Source organism: Mixophyes fleayi, chromosome 2 (assembly GCF_038048845.1).
Source record: "Mixophyes fleayi isolate aMixFle1 chromosome 2, aMixFle1.hap1, whole genome shotgun sequence".
In the NCBI taxonomy this organism is placed as follows: Eukaryota; Metazoa; Chordata; class Amphibia; order Anura; family Limnodynastidae; genus Mixophyes; species Mixophyes fleayi.
Genome location: NC_134403.1, coordinates 90448255 through 90470872, shown reverse-complemented (window position 1 = coordinate 90470872; position 22618 = coordinate 90448255). Strand labels below are relative to the sequence as shown.

Sequence of the window (22618 nt, the reverse complement as noted above, 5' to 3'; positions counted from 1 at the left end):
CAAGATTATCTCCCTCCCCCGCGGATTCCCCTTAATTTTGATAACAAACTGTAGCCTTGTAGCTATTATCATGACATGTAATGTATACAGATGAACAAATACTATTGATTGCATCCTGTGTGCAATAATCGAGGCAGTCTGCTTATGTGGGTACACAGAGCGTGTGTCTAACTATTTCTGCTGGTTGTGTAGAGACTCGTGGGTTACTGTACGTAGTGCAGCTGCAGGCCACTGAATGAGCCTTATGTTATGTCTTCATATCCCATTGAAAACTGAAATCACCTCCTCCTACACTCTGCTCATTCTGTGTCTGTCTTGCACATATCTTTCCATGAGATTCCCTTCCAGTACACACTGGCAGCACAGGCGGAGAGTTGATGGATGTTGATTTTTTGATAGTTCAGAGTTATTCTGCAGCAGAACAATGCTCTTTGTTATGAGCGGCTTTGTAAGCTGGCTACAAGTTTTGTCATTTGGGTTCCAAATTTCATTTCACACATCCTCTCGCTATCCTCCCACAGACAAAAGATGAGGACAGTGACCCTGTATTGCACAGACATAAGCTTCAGAGGCCCCAAGTGAAAAAGGAAATGAGAGTGAAGGAGGTGGAAATAAATGCTAAAACTGCAATACTACAGCTAAGGAAGAGTTAATTGGAGTGTGCATGCATTAATTAGTTCTGCACCTTTAAGCATCTTGAACTGGGAAAAGGTCTACAAGTGGAATGGTACTTGGACTCCTTGCCAAGCCCAAACAATAGCCATTTTCCATTCTCTAAATGACTTAACAAGGCGAGAATTTGCCAGCGCAGAGTTCAGAAGCAACATACCAGCTAGCTCCCCAGCCTGCCCACAAAAGAGCTTTTCAGAGACGTCACTGCTGTCAGGAAGCGGGGCAAACGGGGAAAAGGGCAACGTGGGACTGAAGCGAAATCGCTGTGCCCTATGTGCGTCCTCCTCCTTCCCCTCCTTTTCCAGCAGGCACAAATGATCCCTTGTGGACACCTCTCCCATGCCAACCTGAACTCCCTCACCCTGTGAAATGCAAATTCCCCATGTTTGCCTTCTACATTGAAATATGATACACAAGTGAGCTGCACATAGCTCACTATATAGTACTGGTGCCAGAGATACATATAGATACACATTTAATTCTGGGTTTATAAATAGATATTTCACAATAACTGTGATCTGTCATAATTATTTTGGATATAACTTAAGTTGTTTTTAAAGTATAACTGGAAATGTTGGTCACACTGGTAGTGAACTAACTTCAAAGACTGTTGGCAGGTTTCAGATTGTTTGGCATCACTGACTTGTGCATGTTGGTCACTGACATGTGCCTCTGATGGAGTTATTACATGTAGTAGCCAATACTGAAACAATTAAGTGATGCTGGAGTTTAGGTAGATGATCACAGACCTGCTCCGTCACTGGGGTGGCGCTGTTTATGTAGTATACCACGGCAAATGTTCATAATGCACAACTTTAAAATGGACACTGAGATAGTAGTGAGCAGGAGAACCAGTAGAAACATGCAATCTCAATGCCTGTGGCTTTATATTGGTCGATACAGCCACATTCATCTCCATCACATCACAGAGACTCCAGCTTTCAGGCACTAGTCCATGCAGCCATTTCCCTGGGGCTCTGGTGATGGAAGAGGTGGCTACACATGCAGCCATTTCCCTGGGGCTTTGGTGATTTAAGAGGTGGCTACACATGCAGCCATTTCCCTGGGGCTCTGGTGATGGAAGGGGTGGCTACACATGCAGCCATTCCCCTGGGGCTCTGGTGATGGAAGGGGTTTCTACTCATGCAGCCATTCCCCTGGCGCTCTAGTGATGGAAGGGGTGGCTACACATGCAGCTATTCTCCTGGGGCTCTAGTGATGGAAGGTGTGGCTACACATGCAGCCATTCCCCTGGGGCTCTAGTGATGGAAGGGGTGGCTACACATGCAGCCATTCCCCTGAGGCTCTAGTGATGGAAGAGGTGGCTACACATGCAGCCATTCCCCTGGGGCTCTGGTGATAGAAGGGGTGGCTACACATGCAGACATTCCCCTGGGGCTCTAGTGATAGAAGGGGTGGCTACACATGCAGCCATTCCCCTGGGGCTCTAGTGATAGAAGGGGTGGCTACACATGCAGCCATTCCCCTGGGGCTCTGGTGATAGAAGGGGTGGCTACACATGCAGCCATTCCCCTGAGGCTCTAGTGATGGAAGAGGTGGCTACACATGCAGCCATTCCCCTGGGGCTCTGGTGATAGAAGGGGTGGCTACACATGCAGCCATTCCCCTGGGGCTCTAGTGATTTAGGAGGTGGTTACACATGCAGCCATTTCCCTGGGGCTCTGGTGATGGAAGGGGTTTCTACTCATGCAGCCATTCCCCTGGGGCTCTAGTGATGGAAGGGGTGGCTACACATGCAGCCATTCCCCTGGGGCTCTAGTGATGGAAGGTGTGGCTACACATGCAGCCATTCCCCTGGGGCTCTAGTGATGGAAGGGGTGGCTACACATGCAGCCATTCCCCTGAGGCTCTAGTGATGGAAGAGGTGGCTACACATGCAGCCATTCCCCTGGGACTCTAGTGATTTAGGAGGTGGTTACACATGCAGCCATTTCCCTGGGGCTCTGGTGATGGAAGGGGTGGCTACACATGCAGCCATTCTCCTGGGGCTCTAGTGATGGAAGGGGTGGCTACACATGCAGCCATTCCCCTGGGGCTCTGGTGATGGAAGGGGTGGCTACACATGCAGCCATTCCCCTGAGGCTCTAGTGATGGAAGAGGTGGCTACACATGCAGCCATTCCCCTGGGGCTCTAGTGATTTAGGAGGTGGTTACACATGCAGCCATTTCCCTGGGGCTCTGGTGATGGAAGGGGTTTCTACTCATGCAGCCATTCCCCTGGGGCTCTAGTGATGGAAGGGGTGGCTACACATGCAGCCATTCTCCTGGGGCTCTAGTGATGGAAGGTGTGGCTACACATGCAGCCATTCTCCTGGGGCTCTAGTGATGGAAGGTGTGGCTACACATGCAGCCATTCCCCTGGGGCTCTAGTGATGGAAGGGGTGGCTACACATGCAGCCATTCCCCTGAGGCTCTAGTGATGGAAGAGGTGGCTACACATGCAGCCATTCCCCTGGGGCTCTAGTGATTTAAGAGGTGGTTACACATGCAGCCATTTCCCTGGGGCTCTGGTGATGGAAGAGGTGGCTACACATGCAGCCATTCCCCTGGGGCTCAAGTGATGGAAGGTGTGGCTACACATGCAGCCATTCCCCTGGGGCTCTAGTGATAGAAGGGGTGGCTACACATGCAGCCATTCCCCTGGGGCTCTGGTGATAGAAGGGGTGGCTACACATGCAGCCATTCCCCTGAGGCTCTAGTGATGGAAGAGGTGGCTACACATGCAGCCATTCCCCTGGGGCTCTGGTGATAGAAGGGGTGGCTACACATGCAGCCATTCCCCTGGGGCTCTAGTGATTTAGGAGGTGGTTACACATGCAGCCATTTCCCTGGGGCTCTGGTGATGGAAGGGGTTTCTACTCATGCAGCCATTCCCCTGGGGCTCTAGTGATGGAAGGGGTGGCTACACATGCAGCCATTCTCCTGGGGCTCTAGTGATGGAAGGTGTGGCTACACATGCAGCCATTCTCCTGGGGCTCTAGTGATGGAAGGTGTGGCTACACATGCAGCCATTCCCCTGGGGCTCTAGTGATGGAAGGGGTGGCTACACATGCAGCCATTCCCCTGAGGCTCTAGTGATTTAAGAGGTGGTTACACATGCAGCCATTTCCCTGGGGCTCTGGTGATGGAAGAGGTGGCTACACATGCAGCCATTCCCCTGGGGCTCAAGTGATGGAAGAGGTGGTTACACATGCAGCCATTCCCCTGGGGCTCAAGTGATGGAAGAGGTGGCTACACATGCAGCCATTCCCCTGGGGCTCTAGTGATTTAAGAGGTGGTTACACATGCAGCCATTTCCCTGGGGCTCTGGTGATGGAAGAGGTGGCTACACATGCAGCCATTCCCCTGGGGCTCTAGTGATGGAAGAGGTGGCTACACATGCAGCCATTCCCCTGGGGCTCAAGTGATGGAAGAGGTGGCTACACATGCAGCCATTTCCCTGGGGCTCTAGTGATGGAAGGGGTGGCTACACATGCAGCCATTTTTCCTGGAGCTTCTGTGAGGTAAGAGGTTGGTAGAGTGATTTTATTCATCCTACCTAGGAATGCGACTTTAAAATGAATATATGTGAATTGAGTAATTGGTATAATTAGGGGTCTTTTTATCAAGTGTTGAAGAGTTAAAGTGGTGGCGTAAATGCCGGCATAAGGCTCTTTAACTGCTTTTTATTTTATATTTAACAAAGGGTTAACGCTGGAGAAATCTGAGATTTTTCTGGCCTTGACCTAATTAATGGCATTTACTGCTGCCCCCATAGATCTCTACGCTGCCCCCATAGATTTCTACGCTGCCCCCATAGATTTCTAGAGGACCGCAGCTTTAGGTAGTTTATCTCAGGATGGCGTCACCTGACTGCTACAATGGGATTCAGCACAAGCTTCACTGGGTATCACTGCGATTTGCAGCAATACATATTGATTGCTACCGCACTGTGATAATCAATAGACACCGCAGTGTTAGAAAGTGATTGAGAAAGCATTGTTTTCCGTTATGGCTTGGAGAAAGGTTAATGCTGGGCAGGTGGTATGTTCTGCTTGCTGTTACCTTGCAAACATTAGACACCATGTATGTGACTCAAAGATGTCTGTCTACTAGCAAAGGATAGGTGGTTTCTGCACTGCCCATGCTTTCCAATAGCATTGAGAATCATTCCATGCTATTGGCTCTTGCCATGAGTTTAATATAAGCAACACTAGTTAACTACTTCTCAAAGGAACACAAGTTAAAAGAAATTGAGTTTCTCGTGGAAAAAAAGTTTTTTTTTATTGTACATGTGAAATTTCCCTTATTTGCAAGGTATAAATATTCTTTAGACACTAGTGGTTCCCAAACATTTTCAGTTCGCAGCACCATAATTTTTTCAAGGCACCCCTCCAAAATAATTACCGAGCAGTACCGTTTTATAAGTAGTTGGGTCAAAATAACGTAATAAGTATTTAGGTCAAGACAGAAATACTTTACTTTACTGTATATATGTTTTTAAATTATATTTCTGTCAAAGAATAATTTACAGCTAATACTAAGAGGAATAAGATCAAACAAAATAAAACAACATGTACAAAAATCATCACACTGTGCACCTTCATCCTCACACTCTGTGTCCTCCTTCATCCTCACACTCTGTGTCCTCCTTCATCCTCACACTCTGTGCCCTCCTTCATCCTCACACTTTGTGTCCTCCTTCATCCTCACACTCTGTGTCCTCCTTCATCCTCACACTCTGTGCCCTCCTTCATCCTCACACTCTGTGCCCTCCTTCATCCTCACACTCTGTGCCCTCCTTCATCCACACACTCTGTGCCCTCCTTCATCCTCGCACTTTGTGCCCTCCTTCATCCTCACACTCTGTGCCCTCCTTCATCCTCACACTTTGTGTCCTCCTTCATCCTCACACTCTGTGCCCTCCTTCATCCACACACTCTGTGCCCTCCTTCATCCTCACACTTTGTGTCCTCCTTCATCCTCACACTCTGTGTCCTCCTTCATCCTCGCACTCTGTGCCCTCCTTCATCCTCGCACTCTGTGCCCTCCTTCATCCTCGCACTCTGTGCCCTCCTTCATCCTCGCACTCTGTGCCCTCCTTCATCCTCGCACTCTGTGCCCTCCTTCATCCTCGCACTCTGTGCCCTCCTTCATCCTCGCACTCTGTGCCCTCCTTCATCCTCGCACTCTGTGCCCTCCTTCATCCTCACACTCTGTGCCCTCCTTCATCCTCACACTCTGTGCCCTCCTTCATCCTCACACTCTGTGCCCTCCTTCATCCTCACACTCTGTGCCCTCCTTCATCCTCACACTCTGTGCCCTCCTTCATCCTCACACTTTGTGTCCTCTTTCATCCTCGCACTCTGTGCCCTTGGCAGACTACTAATAGTGCAAAACTCTGACAGGCACCAGACAGGTACTCTGACTCCCTAGACAGGTACTTGGTTCAGGGACCTTACCCTACACCTACACTAAGCATTTGAGATATTTTTCCATTATGTCTAGACATCTGTTATTTGAAAGGGATCTGCAATACATTGCAGTCAGCCATACTGTCATCCACTCACCTACTTTATGTAATAGGTCAAAAAAAAATAATGAAATAATGTCCCCTTCTGGTATTTTCATGCCATAGTATACATTCCACTGTAGTTACACAAAGTACAGTAAAGTGGCACTCAACAGCTTCACACAGCTCTGAGTGGCACAAGAAGTTCAGGCTTTCTTATGGCACGAGAGTCTGACAGGCTGAATAGAGCTGCATAACTTGCATATATAACCTTCTAATGCAATAGTCATGTTGTAGCTCTGGCTCCTGATAACACTGCACTACTAGAAGAATGTCAGATGCATCCTATTATCCAAAAAAACAATATAAAGCACACATGAATTACTATGTACATTCCTAGGTTTCTACTTCTATTTCATTGTAATTATCTCATATAGTAGATGTCTCTAGAATTAGATTTAATCTTTTTTGGAAGTTGTTTTGGGCTTGATTAATATATATATATATTAATATGCATATATATGTCCGCCATAGTGGCTTCAGTCTGTGTCTCACAGGACACCAGACACCATTCTTGGCTGGACGAATACATTGGGACATAAGGCAGCACATAAGCATACCTGCCAACTCAGTCCTGGAGGTATTAGGACAAGTTTTGTTGCTTTGTGGCAGAGTATATGCAAAAAGAGACTTGGTCACACCACATTAGGGAGCATTAGGGAGCATGCCTAGCAGGGTGATGTCACTGCGCACACCTCCCAACTTCCCACCAGTCAGGATAAATGGGCTGCCATGCAGAATGGCCGGTCCGTCTCCTCAAGTCTGGACATATTGGCCAGACCAACGGTTCCCAAGGGGGTGCTGCACAAGGGCCAGTGGTAAACTGGGTAAAGCAAAGCTATTGTTATTTTAGAGCATACATTAATTTAATGGTACCTCATCATCCACAGTCACTACGCGCTGTAGAGAGAACTCACTCACATCAGTCCTTGCCCCATTGAAGCTTACAGTCTAAATTCCCACACACACACACACACACACACACAGAGACTAAGGTCAATTTAATAGCAACCAATTAACCTGTAGTGTGGGAGGAAGGAAACCCACTCAAACATGGGGAGAACATACAAACTCCACACAGATCAAGTTCATGGTCAGGAATTGAACTCATGACCCCAGCGCTCTGAGGCAGAAGTGGTAACCACTAGGCCACCATGCTGCCCACTACTTTTGACCAATACAAAGTGCCATAGTGTATAAAACTTGTAATTCTAACTATTCTTGGTTATCTCACTGCAAAAAAAAAAAAAAAATTGAAGTTGGCATGTTTGTGTACGTCAAATTATTATATGTTTAAACTTATGTAAACTAGATATAGGATAATGTACCCACTACTATAAATTATATGGCTATTAGAAGGCACAGTGGAGTTATGTGACAATATAAATGGCAGAGTGGTTTTCTACGGGTCACAAAATACATAATAATTTATAGTACAAAAGCATTATTTATTATACTACACAAGATCTTTTTCCAAATGAACACTGAAGGGATTACATCAGAGGTCGCCGATTATAAGTTTTGACATCAGAACTCACTGTTTATATAGATACTATTTACAGGCGTTACAGTATTACTAAAATCACTTATGCATTATAGCCTTATAAATGGTGCTGGGTGAAGTGTTCAGTTCACTAGTGTTAAGAAGACTTATGCTAAAATAACGAATACAAAGAATAAACGGTAAACCCTTAGGATATATCAGATCAACTGACATTTCTGTGACCACTGTACATTTTACTGTATATAACTTTCTATTCTTTTTTATGAAGAAGGACAAGCATCATGGATAAAATGGATAGGTATACAATAATCAATGTAAAAATATTAAGTGGACATTTATTTGTGTGCGCAGGTCACCTGTGACTCATCCTGCCTCAGGTAAGTGGGCTCAACTCATGATAGTGATCATTCAGATTCCTATTTACAGTGAAAAGTGAAAACACATTGAGACAAAAGCTGACTCAAACACTGTTTGTTCGACATGATGCCAAATGACCATATCTGTGGTTAACAAGGTCAGATAAGGTCAGACATGTGGATAACCACACTGGATCAGCATGGACAATTTAACATATTACTACATGGGGGCACATTCTTGGTTGTTAGCCAATAATAACTATTCAAACATAAATATAATAATGTATAAGTAATTGGGTTTGGCTTAGTGATTAAATTTAGAAAGCACTATTACTGGCCCATGCTGCTTGCACGTGCTACAAGATCTGTGGCAATATAACAGCGTATGGTCCAAACCCAAAGCCTGGTAATAATCCAATCAGTCAAAATAGCTTGGATCACTCTAAGGAACGTTGGCAAATGCTCTTGGATATAAAGATGACCACACTGACACATCCTAGGGACACTGGAAGTGATCTGGCCTCCTGTCCACAAGCGCTGGTTCTCATCTAATTTGGCCACTCATGTCTGAGACTATGCTGGACAATGATCTTGTCACTTGGCGATTGTGCCAGACGGCAGGATGGACTCATGTGTTGTAAGCATTAGACAGCTGAACTCCAGCACATTAAGGTCTGGATGTTCTGGGTGAATCCCATGTGGTCATCAGTGCACAAGGTGGAGACACCACAATGGTGGAGTTTAGCATCTGATGCACACAAAGGGCTAGATTTACTAAACTGCGGGTTTGAAAAAGTGGAGATGTTGCCTGTTGCAACCAATCAGATACTAGTTACCATTTATTTAGTACATTCTACAAAATAACAGCTAGAATCTGATTGGTTGCTATAGGCAACATCTCCACTTTTTCAAACCCGCAGTTTAGTAAATATACCCCAAAGTGCCTTTGCATTGGTGACACTAGTGTGTGTGTGTGTGTGTGTGTGTGTGTATATTTATATATACACAAGTTAACCCGTGCATGATACTCATGCATTCTAGTCAAATCAAGCTACTTAAGGTGTTAAAAAGGTTCTTGTCATGCATTTGGGCCATAGCCCAGGCCTCCTCAGGGGAAGAGCGTTACTTCCCGGCGCAAGCGCCCTTTTTTAACGTGGTTTTGTCCACATGTCACCACCTCATCATTCTTCTCCATCACCTCATCCTTCATTTTCTCTCTCACATCTATCCAGATGTCTATCCAGACACAGGGATCTCTCTCAGCGGTCCTGAGTATCACACTCCTCTCGCTCTGTCACCCCCGGAACCACCAACCACTCCCCACTGTCACCCCCGGCAACCACCAACCACTCCCAACTGTCACTTCTCCTTCAAGATATATATATATTTTTTTAAAATCTTTATAAACACTTTTAACAATTAACCAATTAAAAACATCTTAGTATACCAAATTTCAGCTCTTTCTGAGGTTTTTTTTCCACACACACTAAGATTTTAGTAGGTCAGTGAATAACTCCGCCCAGCAGGTGGCGCTGCAGCTTGGTTTTATTTTTTCCACACACACACACACACACACACAGACAGACTAACACACGCCACTAGGCATTTATAATAATATATATATATATATATATATATATATATAATATGTTTGTTTGTGTCCTGCAATCATTTTCCATGTAATATACAGTATATATATGAACACACACACACACACCATTATAGTATGCATAATTTAACAAAAATACAAATGAACTCCTTTTATCATATTACAAACATAAAAAAAATACATAGTGAGAAGGATACACTGTAGAAATACATTGCATGTCAAAGTTTTAAAGAACCCCAATATAAAAATACTACAAGCAGAGACATACACATATTAGCTCATACCAGTAATCAGTTACAATAAGGTTTATCTACATTAAGATCTGTCTTCTGTGCTGGTATAAACTGTAAAAGTAATATCTATAGAGCTAGGAGTCTGATATTTACTATTAACAAAGTGTAACAATGTAACAAATCAATAGAAAACCCAATCAATACTTAGTAACTATTTCCCTTGACCTACTGGAAATAAAGCTATAAAGTTAGAGAGCAGAGTCTAAACCTGTTCCCTGCCCCCATCAAGCACTCTGCAGCACCAAGGCCTGTGCAGGTCTAGGTGTAAGGTGGAGGGAGAGATCAAGGTGTGTACCCAGGAGGAGGGAGGGGTGCTCTGTTTTCTGAAGGGGGTGGCGCTTTGTGAGTTCAAGGAGTGCCGCAGGGTCAGCGAGAGTTTATCATCCATAAAAAGAAAAAAATAAATAACACTTCAAAATCCTTGAAATTACTGCCATTCCAGTGGGCTGAGAAGAATGTAATAGAGATTTTTAGAAAAAGAAGGATTAAATTTAGGTAGATGGGGTCATGCTCCTATGACCCATTGTGTGATTGAGGTATACCCACCCTAGCACTGCACAATATATGACATACACTAAACTAAGATCAGTCATGTAACGACACCTGTCAGTGTAGGTGTTGCCAATATAGCACTTACCATTTAGGAATACATGTATCCATAAATACATCCCATCATATATAATGTGAGAACAGGGTGATTTATATGTGTAATACTGGGTGAAGATCATTAATGCTGACTTATGTTTGTAACAGCACTAAATGCCAGTTACCAGCAAGGAAGTGAGAGCCCAGGTTGTAATAATCTGAAGGGTCCAAGTAATGTGTAATAGGTACTTCAGGGAAAGAGTGGGACAGCCTAGCATGTATTCATTTTTGGGGACAAGCTGGGCTTTCGGTTGCACTGTTCATGTGCAAACCGGGTCACACATGCACACATCTGTAGTTAAGTAGTATGTCAACCATTATCGGTCAGCTGCTCCAGCGATGTTTATTAATGGAAAAAAAAATCACAAGAGAAAGTGAAAAACTAAAAGAAAAAAATTCCTTATGGGCAGCACGGTGAATCAGTGGTTAGCACTTCTGTCTCACAGCGCTGGGGTAATGAGTTCCGTGTTTGCGCATTTTCTCCGGGTGCTCCGGTTTCCTCCCACACTCCAAAAACATACTAGTAGATTAATTGGCTGCTGACAAAATTAACCCTGGTCTGTGTGTGTGTTAGGGAAGTTAGACTATAAGCTCCATTGGGGCAGGGGCTTTGGCTAGGGTGGGTTGACACGTTAGTAAAACATTTCCATAGGTGGAAAACCACCTTAAAATGAATCTTAAAATATAGGTTATAAAAACAATGCAAGCAATGGGATTAATAATTCCTTAATTTCCATAATTGAAAAAAATTATATATGAAGGTAAATTAAATTTTAAAAAAATTGTAAGGTATGTATATTACATGTGTTACCAGTGAAAATCATAGTAGGAGAGATTGTGGTCACATTTCATGCAAATCAAGTTTTGTGGCAGAACAGGCAGATTTTATTCACAAAAAAAGGGGAGGTTTAGGTCCACTGAAGGGATTGGACTATGCTCACTACCATATACACATCAATATTACATTGGTGTGCTTCCACATTCAAGCAAATATACATTGATTTACAATGTGGCCACAGGATAAGAAATGGATATTGGAGCACTCCAGTCCAGTAACAATCAAAAAAACATTTTATTAATGATACATTAAAACATTGTTATTTTTTATTCAAGGATGTTTTAATGCATCATTAATACAAATGTTTTCATGATTTTTAGTGGACTGGAGTGCTCCAATATCAAACTCTAATCCCGTGGTCCACATTGTAAATTGATGTCTGTTTGGCAGATTTAGCAAGAGCTAACTTCCAGCAATACAATGTTCAAGAAATTATAGTCTACGACTAGAACTTAGACAACGACGGTTAATTCATTCTGTTGGGCAGCATGGTTTCGGTAGTATTCAGGATACTTGAGGGAAAAATTTTGCCAGCGAAGCGAGTGCTGTTTCATCGTAAACTGCACAACCAGGCGAATGTTTTTTGTAGAACAGTTTTTAAAATCTTATCTGTAGGGCCAGTTTCCCTTCATACTGCCAGCTTTTGACTGGTGTTATTTTCAGTCCTTTTATTCTTTAGTGAATTCATCTTTCCAATGTATTTGTTTCCTGCTTCTTATACATGACATTCTTTTCACATGAATGTTGTGTTTTTGTTACCAGTTTTCATTATCCATTGATATCTTGCAGAAAATAGTTCAGTGAACAACATGGTAATTTTTAAGCTGGAAAAACTTTCATCCAGTGACTAAATACAATTGGATTCCTCTCAACCAATCACACCATTTATAGTCATCAGTCAAAAGAGACTGAAGCACTGGGTGTTCTGGCTAAAGGAGGTGTCACATTATTGGGTGTCAGTGTTTAGTGATCACTTCATATCCAATTACATGATGTATTTTCTTTCATTTGGGTGCAGTGGCAATACTCATGGACCTTATATTGCACCAAAATGACAAAAATACACCACATAATTGGATATGGATTGAATATGAGTATGACAGGTTAGACATATATGCACCTTATATTGCACTGAACTACCCAGCTCCTTTCTAGGCAAGGAGCACAATTCACCATTATCATTTTGACTAAGCCTATCGTTACAAGCGGAAACAGACACAAAAATTGGCACATGATATCAAAATACATAATCTACATTGCAGGCTGGCATTAAAATTATATTTAAAAACTATCTGTAGTAATTAGGCAAATTTTAGCCCATGGGGAAATACTTGAAAAAATGCAGATGGCTCAGTGAATCATCCCAAGGTAGCCCACTATGGGACGGCCTGAGGGGCAGATGCCCCCTAGCCCAGCATGCTCCTGTTGGACACATCTGCCCATGGTGCATTATGGTTACTCCACCTTTGGCACCTGTTCCCTGAAGAATACCTCCGATAGATTCAATGGGTTCTTCAGTATGTTACATATAACTCAAAATTATATGAAAGGTATTAGTAAAATTAATAAATGAACCCACTTTAGAAGGCACTTGAAAAATATTTACTATCACGTGGTGGTACAAGTTTTACAGTATACATATTTGATATGAATAACTATGGCATATGAATATGTAACCCACCTGTAAATATTTGATCGCAACTGAAAAGTATGTACTGCAATGTGTTGTTGATCACCGTGGCAAGTTATGAGTTAAGTCAACTTGCCCTCATGCAAGAACATCCGTCCACACAATATCGGTCTTATATGGGTGCAAGTTACTGCCTTACACCAGCAGTGTAAAACCCTGATGCCTCATACCCTGAGCGGATTTCCTGGTCACGGTGGGGCTGAGGATTACACATAAGGCACCCAGCACGGCTCACCAGTGACGTGACTCACACATTCTCCAAGGGATCATGGACAACCTTGATCCTATTTAAACCAGAAGCTTGGAAGTACAGTGCCTGTGTTTATTGGATGGAGGGGAGAATAACGGGGTGGTAAGAGGTAAAAAAAAATGATTACATTATCTTAAACTTGGGGATTTGGATACACTTAAACAGCAAAAATTGTCCTTTTCTATGGAAGCTGCTGTAAATTGTGGGTGCAAATTAATTTATAAACACAAACTGTAATAAGATCTTATATCTGTTTAATGCTGTACTTATTAATTCTGTACAGTCAGTACAGTAACTGTATTGATAACAAACAGCAGCTAAGTGAAGTATTCCATATTGACAGAACAATGATACAGTGTATTTTTACTTTCCCTAGTGGCAAAGGGCATTACATTAACTATTTGTGTAGAAAATGTAAAATTACAAATGAGGACCAAACAGTAGCTGTTTCTGAGTCCCCTCGTCTGATACCACTGATCACCCAGACCACCAGCCGCATGCCAAAGTACATTGTACAGACCATTCAGCCATATACACTCTGAATTATTAAGAACAATTATTACTCTGGTACTCTGTCTACATATTTAAATATAATATTATCAGTGCAAAAGCAATATTATATTTTTAGATTAAAATTTGTTTTTTTTCTGAAAAAAAAAAAAAAATCATATACACAAAACAATAAAAACAGCTGGCGGTTACAGTTACAAAAAGACCCTCCTGAAACTCCATCCTGCAAAACATGAACTGCAAGCTGAAGAGAACTAATGCAATTTATATTTTATAAAATATCTATGGAAAAAAGTAACTCCTACGTGCACCACAATAAAATGTCAAGTACAGCCGACATCAGTCTAATAGCATAAACTAGTGAATGCTTGATGAGTCAGTGTGAGGGTCCCTAAGCTACCTGCTCCAAACATTATTGAATATCTCAGGACAACCTCTGTTTACATCATGGTTTTGAGATGAGGAAGGACATCAGTAACAGAATCTCCATTATGTACATTTCCGAAGATTCCTTTAATGCTTTGTTGCGACAACATGGCCATACAAAGGCAAATTTGAACATACACAGGTGCCAAATCTAACATTTATGGCCGTATGGTACTCAGGACAGGACAGCCCACAGAATTTGGATCTCAGGACAGAACACCCAACAGAATCTGACAAGACACCATTACTATAGTGAAATGATAAACCTCTACACAGTCATATGTAATCATCTTCCAATCGAATTACCATCCATCCAGATAGACACCAGATGTCAATTTACATCGACTTGTTTGTGGGCACATAGATGTAAATTACACCTAAAAAGACCATCATGAAAATGAAGTGTATGGGCACCTTCAGTCCTCCACAAACTCCCAAATTTGAATCCACGTATCACTAAAAGTTGACATAGAGGGGGCTACCCAACTTCTTAATAGGTTCTTCCCTTGGGATGCAGCTAGTTAAACCCAGCAACCCATAAACACTATACACCAGACATTCACGGCCATAGTTTACCTACAGACCAGTCAAATGAACTGCTCTACCAGGACTGGAAAGTCTCTGTAATCCTCCCAATAAGGTGCATACAACATCTGTAAACCATGTCTGGGATATCTCAATACAGCTACAAGCTATAGATTGTTGTTGTTTGGTGGCAGCAAGATCCCACTTACGATGTAAAATACAGGGGAGGCTCTCCTGCTAATATGCTAAATATTATCTGTAATACTGAATGGCCATCCTCTTTGACACAGAGAACCTGAGATTCATTATGTCAAATCAAAATGTTAACATGTCAGTTAGATACATTGGAGTGAATAGATTTGTGCACTGTACATTTACAACCTACTGATGCTGCCTGATTATGCAGCAGTACATACACCTGTGTGGCCAAATGGGAAAAGATCGGTGCTAGGGAGGAACAGACAGACCTAACGGAAGACCATTAGCACTGTCAGACGCCATCATCCAAACAGATTCACCAGCCATCCTGATCTAAATGATGCCAGTAATATGTTGATCTAGGTCAGCAATCTTTTTGGGCCCATACACTCTGAAGTTAATAGACAATTAGGCCGCAACTGGCCTAATTGGCTGGCAAAATTCCAGCATGCATGCATGCACACCTTTACACTTACACAAAGAATCAGTGTACTTTGCTAAACCCAACAGAGGGGCTTTCCTATGCTCTGACCAATCAAAATGAAGCAGCTCTGTTTGGTTAGAATGATTGGCTCTAAGCCTGTCATTTGCAACACGGCTCCTGTAAGGCGCAGTCCTTGTGAAATTCTTATGGTTTTACAGTTTTTATTTTCATGGGAGGGTTTCCCTGCAGTAGAATCACCAGCCCAGCTTCTCAAAAGCTTCTGCTGGTTGCTGCATTTTTTGGGCAGACCCATGATATTTGTCCAATGATTTTGCCGCTACTAGTCTAGTCTGTAAGAGCTAGCGCTGGATGCACTTTTCAGCAGGAGGCGTGGGCACACTGTGTTTTCCGTTATTATTTATTTTGTAACGGATCTAAACACCAGTCATCATCATCATCAAATATGCTTTAAATGTATCTTCATTCAGTAGGTGCATTTTAACGTGGTGTCTTATGATACAGCAGCTCTGCATACACAAGTAAATGCATCTTTTTTAGATGCAAATTATGTCTGCATTTTTACATAAATTGCTTCCATCCCAATGTCAGATCCATAAGGACCAAAAATGACCATATTTCCTTGACTACAGTACAAAAAAAACAAACTAATCTGTCTCTCAAATATGTATAAAAATCTGACAGCGAACTAGACACTTGATAACATGGATAAATAAAAATACACCAAAAACGGCAATAAACAAATTAGAATTATAATTTAGTTAATATATTGAAATTGTAGTTACTTATCCCTTTGCACAAAACAACATATATAGTCAATGGATTTGACTAAATTGACTACATATGCATATGTAAAGTAATATATTTAGTAAAAGACAAAAGTATTTAATAAATGCGATAGAGTCCTGCGTTCAAAATAATGATTACAGACATTGGGCGCTAAAATGGACAATGAACATGCACAATACAGGCGTGAACCTATGAATGTATTTATCCTGAAAGTAGATGTAATTTCACATATAGGAGCACTGGGTTACAAAATCTCTACATTTTGTTGAATGACCACCTTGTAAAGGAAACTGTTTATTTTTTAATTGCTCCCCCCAAAGTCAAAGGGTCAGGGACTGTGTTTCAGGTAAACCAACTAAAATTCCTGCTTGTTTCTATCTCCTCCTGATCATCCGCATACAAAGCAAGTGGCAGTACAGGGGACAAAACATGTCATTAGTATAGAAAGCATTTCTAGGACAAGTGGCAAGAATCATATATAGGGTTAGTGGGTATTTTCATTGAATGTGCCCTAATTAATGATTGTACCCCTCACATGGTCATGCAACTCATTTCTTTTTAATTATTTTTCGAGGAAAAATAAGTGGTTGGTAAAAAGGAAGTAGAAAATAGAACAATACAAGGAAACAAGTGAATACAATCTACATAAATCCATTTGCACTTATCACAGGTGCAGTCTTGGGCTAAACAGAAACTTGCAGAAGTAGTTCCAGAGTTTTCACCAATGGGAAATCTTGACTTTTGCAGAGCATTTGTTTAAATTCCGCCCTTTATTACACTAGCTTTCTAGCAGCTGAAAAAAACAACAATTTGAACAGAAAGGGGCTTGAAATGAAGCAAATTAAGAAATAAAATATTTGTAAAATTTCTAGGGAACTTAAAGGATATATGCACTCAAATCCACCTCCAGAACGGTTCAGGGATGCCATTTAAGGGACATCCGCTGTTTAGGAGAACTCATCGTGACAGCACTATACCGAAACATCTCACACGGTTATAAGATGGGAGACTTCAAATTAAACAGAGATGTTTTACTTTCTAAAGCTGGGTACACACTACAGGTTTTCCACTGGATTATTGTGACAATTACATGATAAACGATTGTCAGGTCTGATATTGCATAGAGTGTACGCTCCCACGATCCTGTGTTATCACACCACAGTACATCGTATTCTTTCATTTGATTTTATAACTGGACTAAAAATCTTTATAAATGACGGACCGACGTCTGCAAATCCTGGTGTGTGCTCTCACATCCTGCAGAGTAGACAGAACTCCATAGAGGTTACAGAGTCACGATCTTTTCAGCCGACCGATATGACAGATGAAGAGCACAGATCTGAAGGTAAATCGTGTAAGTGTGTACACATGAATCGTCATGCTGATCGGGACTTTCAGACGTTGGTAAAACCGTTAAAGATATTGTCGCATCAGGAGAAAAGACTCTGGGTCAGAATTCAGAGCTAACTTTAGAAAGAAGTCATCGCAGGGACAGCCTACTAATGGATGCGTTGTCCATGTTAATTCATCTGTCATCGCTGCAATGACAGATGATAATTATCAAGGTAAAGTCCGATTGTAAATAAATAGGCCCCTTAGTAGAATAATATACTGGTAATAAAACTTGGTTTTATTTTCAAAATAATAGAAATATGCATCACTTATTTATAAAACAAGAGCAAATAGCTTCTGTTACAAAATAATTGAGGTTGACATACTGTAACAAAGCATGAACCTAATTAGCTACTTTGGGTCCGATTTAAGTCTGAAAGCAACTTGCACGCAAAAAAAGTGCATGGACCTTGAGCCTCGTTCCCACTGTATTCAAATCAAAGCAGATCTCAAGATGTGTTTCGATTTGAACTAGGGTGTTAGTACACTCAGTCTAAACATTAACTGTCATATGTAGAAAGACAGAACAGACTGCAGTATATGTACAAGCTTATGTGCAATATAAGCGCACATCAGAACGCTTAAAATTAATGAAAAACTTTTACCAGTATTATACAGTACAGTAAACAAAAATATGGATCCAAAATATATATATATTTTTACATTAAATACACAAAGTTTCTTTCAATGCCTCCCTTACACACAATGCGTTTTGTATAGCCTATCTTACTTGCATATACATGTTCTGTACTACCTATAGCACACACACATGTGCTAGTTATAACAAAGACTATGCAGTGTCAGTCATAACTATTAGCCAGCACTTACACCTGCCCTGTAGCTGGTGCAAACCAAGCATGCTTACAAGCCAGCATCTGCGTTGGTACTCCCTTACTGTACATGGCCAATGTTGGTCCACCCCTTCCCTTCCCTGTTAAACAAATCAAGTTGTAGGCAGTGCTAAGTGTAATCTGTGTAACTCTTGTTACAGCGGCCATTAAACACGATTCCCAGAATTATTGTTCCTTTTCACAGATCAACACAGGGGAGGGGAAACATCAGCACTGACTACACTGCAAGTGATCCAACAAACTCTACATAATCAGTAACTGCTGATTACAAATAACACTAACAACTCCAGTCTGACTGATAATGTGTATATATCTGCCCTAGTAGGACTACTGCTGCAAGCAATATTTATATATAGGCAATATTTGAAAATTATTTTTTTTTTCTATTTTTAAGCACATTATATGTAAATTGTGTAAATGTAAAATAATTATTGAAAATAATAACTATAATTCCTGATAAGGAGAGAGCGAGGGAGAGGGAGAGAGAAATATTAATACCAACCCAAAGTGATCTAAGGAAGGACAACCGGTGAACCAGCAAAATGGCCATGGGTGCCCAAGGCTCATTGATGTGCGTGGGGAGCGAAAGCTATCCCATCTGGTCCAATCTCACAGAAGAGCTACTGAGGCACAAATCGCTGATAAAGTTAATGCAGGCTATGATAGAAAGGGGTCAGAACACACAGTGCATCGCAGCTTGCTGTGTAGCCGCAAACTGGTTAGAGTGTCCATGCTGTCCCCTGTCCACCACAGAAAGCGCCTACAATCTGCAAGTGAGCGTCAGAACTGGACCATGGAGCAATGGAAGAAGGTGACCTGGTCTGATGAATCATGTTTTCTTTTACATCATGTGGACTGCTGGCTGCATGTCCGTCATTTATCTGGGTAAAAGATGGCACCAAGTTGACTATGGGCAGAAGAAAAGCCGGCGGAGGTAGTGTGATGCTCTGGACAATGTTCTGCTGGGAAACCTTGGGTCCTGGCATTCATGTAAATGTTACTTTGACATGTACCACCTACCTAAACATTTTTGCAGACCAAATACACCCCTTCATGCTAGCAGTATTCTCTTTTGACAGCAGCCTCTCATCAGGATAATGCGCCTTGACACACTGCAAAAGTTGTTCAGAATTTGTTTGAGGAATATGACAAAAAGTTCAATATGTTGACCTGGCCTCCAAATTCCCCAGATCTCAATCCTACTGAGCATCTACTGGAAACAAGTCCGAGCCATGGAGGCCTCACATCACAACTTACAGAACTTGAAGGATCTGCTGCTAACGTCTTGGAGCCAGATACCACAGGACACGTTCAGAGATCTTGTGGAGTCCATGCCTCAACGGGACAGAGCTGTTTTGGCGGCATGAGGGGGACCTACACAATATTATGCTTGCGATTTTAATGTTGTGACTGATCGGTGTATCACACACACACACATTTAGTTGTCAATAAAGACACATGTTGACCTTAGGCTCATTGCCACCTTATTGTCCTGTGTCCCATTGGTAATCATGGGCTGCTGTGGCATGCCTGGTGCACATGTGTTCAGATACTGCTGTGCAAACAGTGCTGTGAATACATGTATGGCAGGAACACGGATTATAGCAATAAGGATCACTGTAACATTATCAGATGAAATACATATGAAGGAACAAGCCTTAAGGCAATGGCAGAAACTTTGTAAAAGTGACAATGAATGCTATTGGAAAAGTTTCACTTGAACTATGATTGGACTTGGGTCCAATCATAGCATTAATATATATTCCTATCATATATGCCTATCACTGGCTTGGCAAAATCTCAGCTGCAATATGGATCTCAAAAGGCGAGAAGTGTCTGAAATAGCAAGTGAAAGCATTCCAACCCCTTCCATTCAATCATGTTCATATCCCTTTATTTGTTGAAACACACTAGTAATAAAATTATCTAGAGGACTGGTTGCTTTACCTATGTCTGAATATATTAGCAGGCCACATAAAGAATAAGGTTAGTTGTGTGCATGTTCTAATGACCCAATAAAAGGAAGTAAATAAGACACAGCAATAAACAAAAGTGTGTGTATATATATATATATATATATATATATATATATATATATATATATATATCTGATCATTTGTAACATAAAGTACAATTGGTGACATTTATAGGTATGGGTGTCTTCTTAAGCAGATGTTCAGAGTAATCATCACCGCTTGAGGCTATTCCTGTCTCTTAACTTTCAAAATACATATTTGTTAATGGATTGTTGTACAGTATATAAATTTCTGCAGGTTTCTAGAGGTGTTCAGTAAAAAAAAATAATCTGAAAAATATCAATGCAAGAAGTAAAAGTGTATCTCTGAAAAGGAGGAACTACTGTATAAGATGTCAGATGATGTGGATATAAGGAGAAAGGACTTTACTGGCGTTCTGATTACAATGAAACAAATGAGTGAGGGGAGAATAAGAGGCTGACAGGTTGTACCCACCTCGGTCATAACGCGGTCTGCTCGGGTGTTCTCCTCATCCTTGAAGATGATGTCCGGGTTATAGTTAAGAACCAGCTCCCGGAACCGCTCGGAATCCCGGCGGATTTTGCCCTCAGTCTTCCCGCTGGCTCCCAATGTCTTCTCCGGCACGTTGGGCACAAACTGCTTGTAACGGAGCGGAACCAGCTTGCGCATGTAACGGCGCCGGCCCACTGGACCCCGGCCAGGACCACAGCACCGAACCGGTGCCAGGAGGAACCAGAAGCATGCCACCAGCACCAATATCCGGGCAGCTGGCATCTCCCCTCTGGTCACTGCATGCCGGACACCCCGAGGATGGCACAGTCTCGGCGACCAGGTACCCCAACTTGTTTCTTGGTCTAGCGGGGGTGATGGCTATGTGGTATCCAGACTCCTATAGTCTCTCGGTATTGTGTGCACTAATAACAGGTACCACAAACCCTGGTTACAGGCGCCTGGTGCACCTGCTTGTAAATACCTGCACCAGGTCTGTCTGCCACCCCCGGTCTCTTGTATGATCACCAGGTAAGTATGACAGTAAGTATGTCTGGCTGTACCTGCCCAGGTCACTGAGTACCCAGAGTATTGCTGTCAGCACCGTTTAGCAGGGGAGAGTTACTCTGCAGTGTAAGACTTTCTCATAGATCGATATCTGTATGACCTATGGAGGAAGGTATGTAAATTCCGAATTAGGTTAATATTTCCTGTAGACAGTTAATGACATCGTTCGGCTATGAATGTTGGCATGGTAAATTGTGACGATACATCGATAAACTCGGTGGACAGACGTCAGTAGATTCTGGTCACTCTCGGGCAGGGAGCTCGTAGTGTCCTGTGATTTGTATGAGCAGAGCTGGTGACTTCTGCAGAGTGCAAGTAGTATAATAATAGTCAGTTATAGGCTGTCAGGGCATTCAGCGAGTCATCAGCACAAGGGTTGGGACACTGTCACGTTACAGAGTTATCCACACAGGTAGCTGTTCCGATCACCTGTCACCTCCAGCAGGGGCACTTTGCTTCTCCTGCGCTCTGTGTAACCAATTCCCTAGATACCATTTATGCAGCCTCTGTCCGCTGCTTCTGTGACCCTCTCCGAGCCATCGCTTGGACTCTCTTCCAGCACCGGCTATTTGCCTCTCCCCGGCCATCGTCAGCCTGATATAGGGACAAGGACAGTACGCGTCTACGACCCCCACCCCTTGGCACGCCCCTTTACAATATACTGTGCAATGACTGGGCGCTGTCCAGGCATCAGGGTGCAAGAGTTCTCCCGGGACCTGAGCATTTACCTAGGCAAGGAATTATCATCATCAACATTTATTTATATAGTGTCAGCAGATTCTGTGGCGCTTTACAATTGGAAACAGACAGTAATAAAATAATACTGTGTAATGCAAACAAAGAGGTAAGAGAACCCTGCTCACAAGCTTACAATCTATAGCCTAAGATTTAGTAACTGCTCCAGTTCTTTTACAAATTAAAGTTGCTGTTATTTTGCTTCATGCTTTTATAATATATCCCTATGTTAACACCTTCACTGCCAAGTAATTTTCCTCTGCAGTAC

The 22618-nt window shown here is 42.3% G+C and overlaps 1 protein-coding gene across 1 annotated transcript in view; it reads right to left on the bottom strand.

The window, feature by feature from the left end:
• The window catches only part of DHH (desert hedgehog signaling molecule), a 55099-nt gene extending 32901 nt beyond the window's left edge, over positions 1-22198 (bottom strand). The window contains exon 1 of the mRNA XM_075199630.1: positions 21034-22198. Coding sequence (XP_075055731.1) covers positions 21034-21333 — 300 coding nt within the window. The 5' untranslated portion in view covers positions 21334-22198. The remainder of the gene's footprint in view (positions 1-21033) is intronic.
• Positions 22199-22618: the final 420 nt, after the last annotated feature.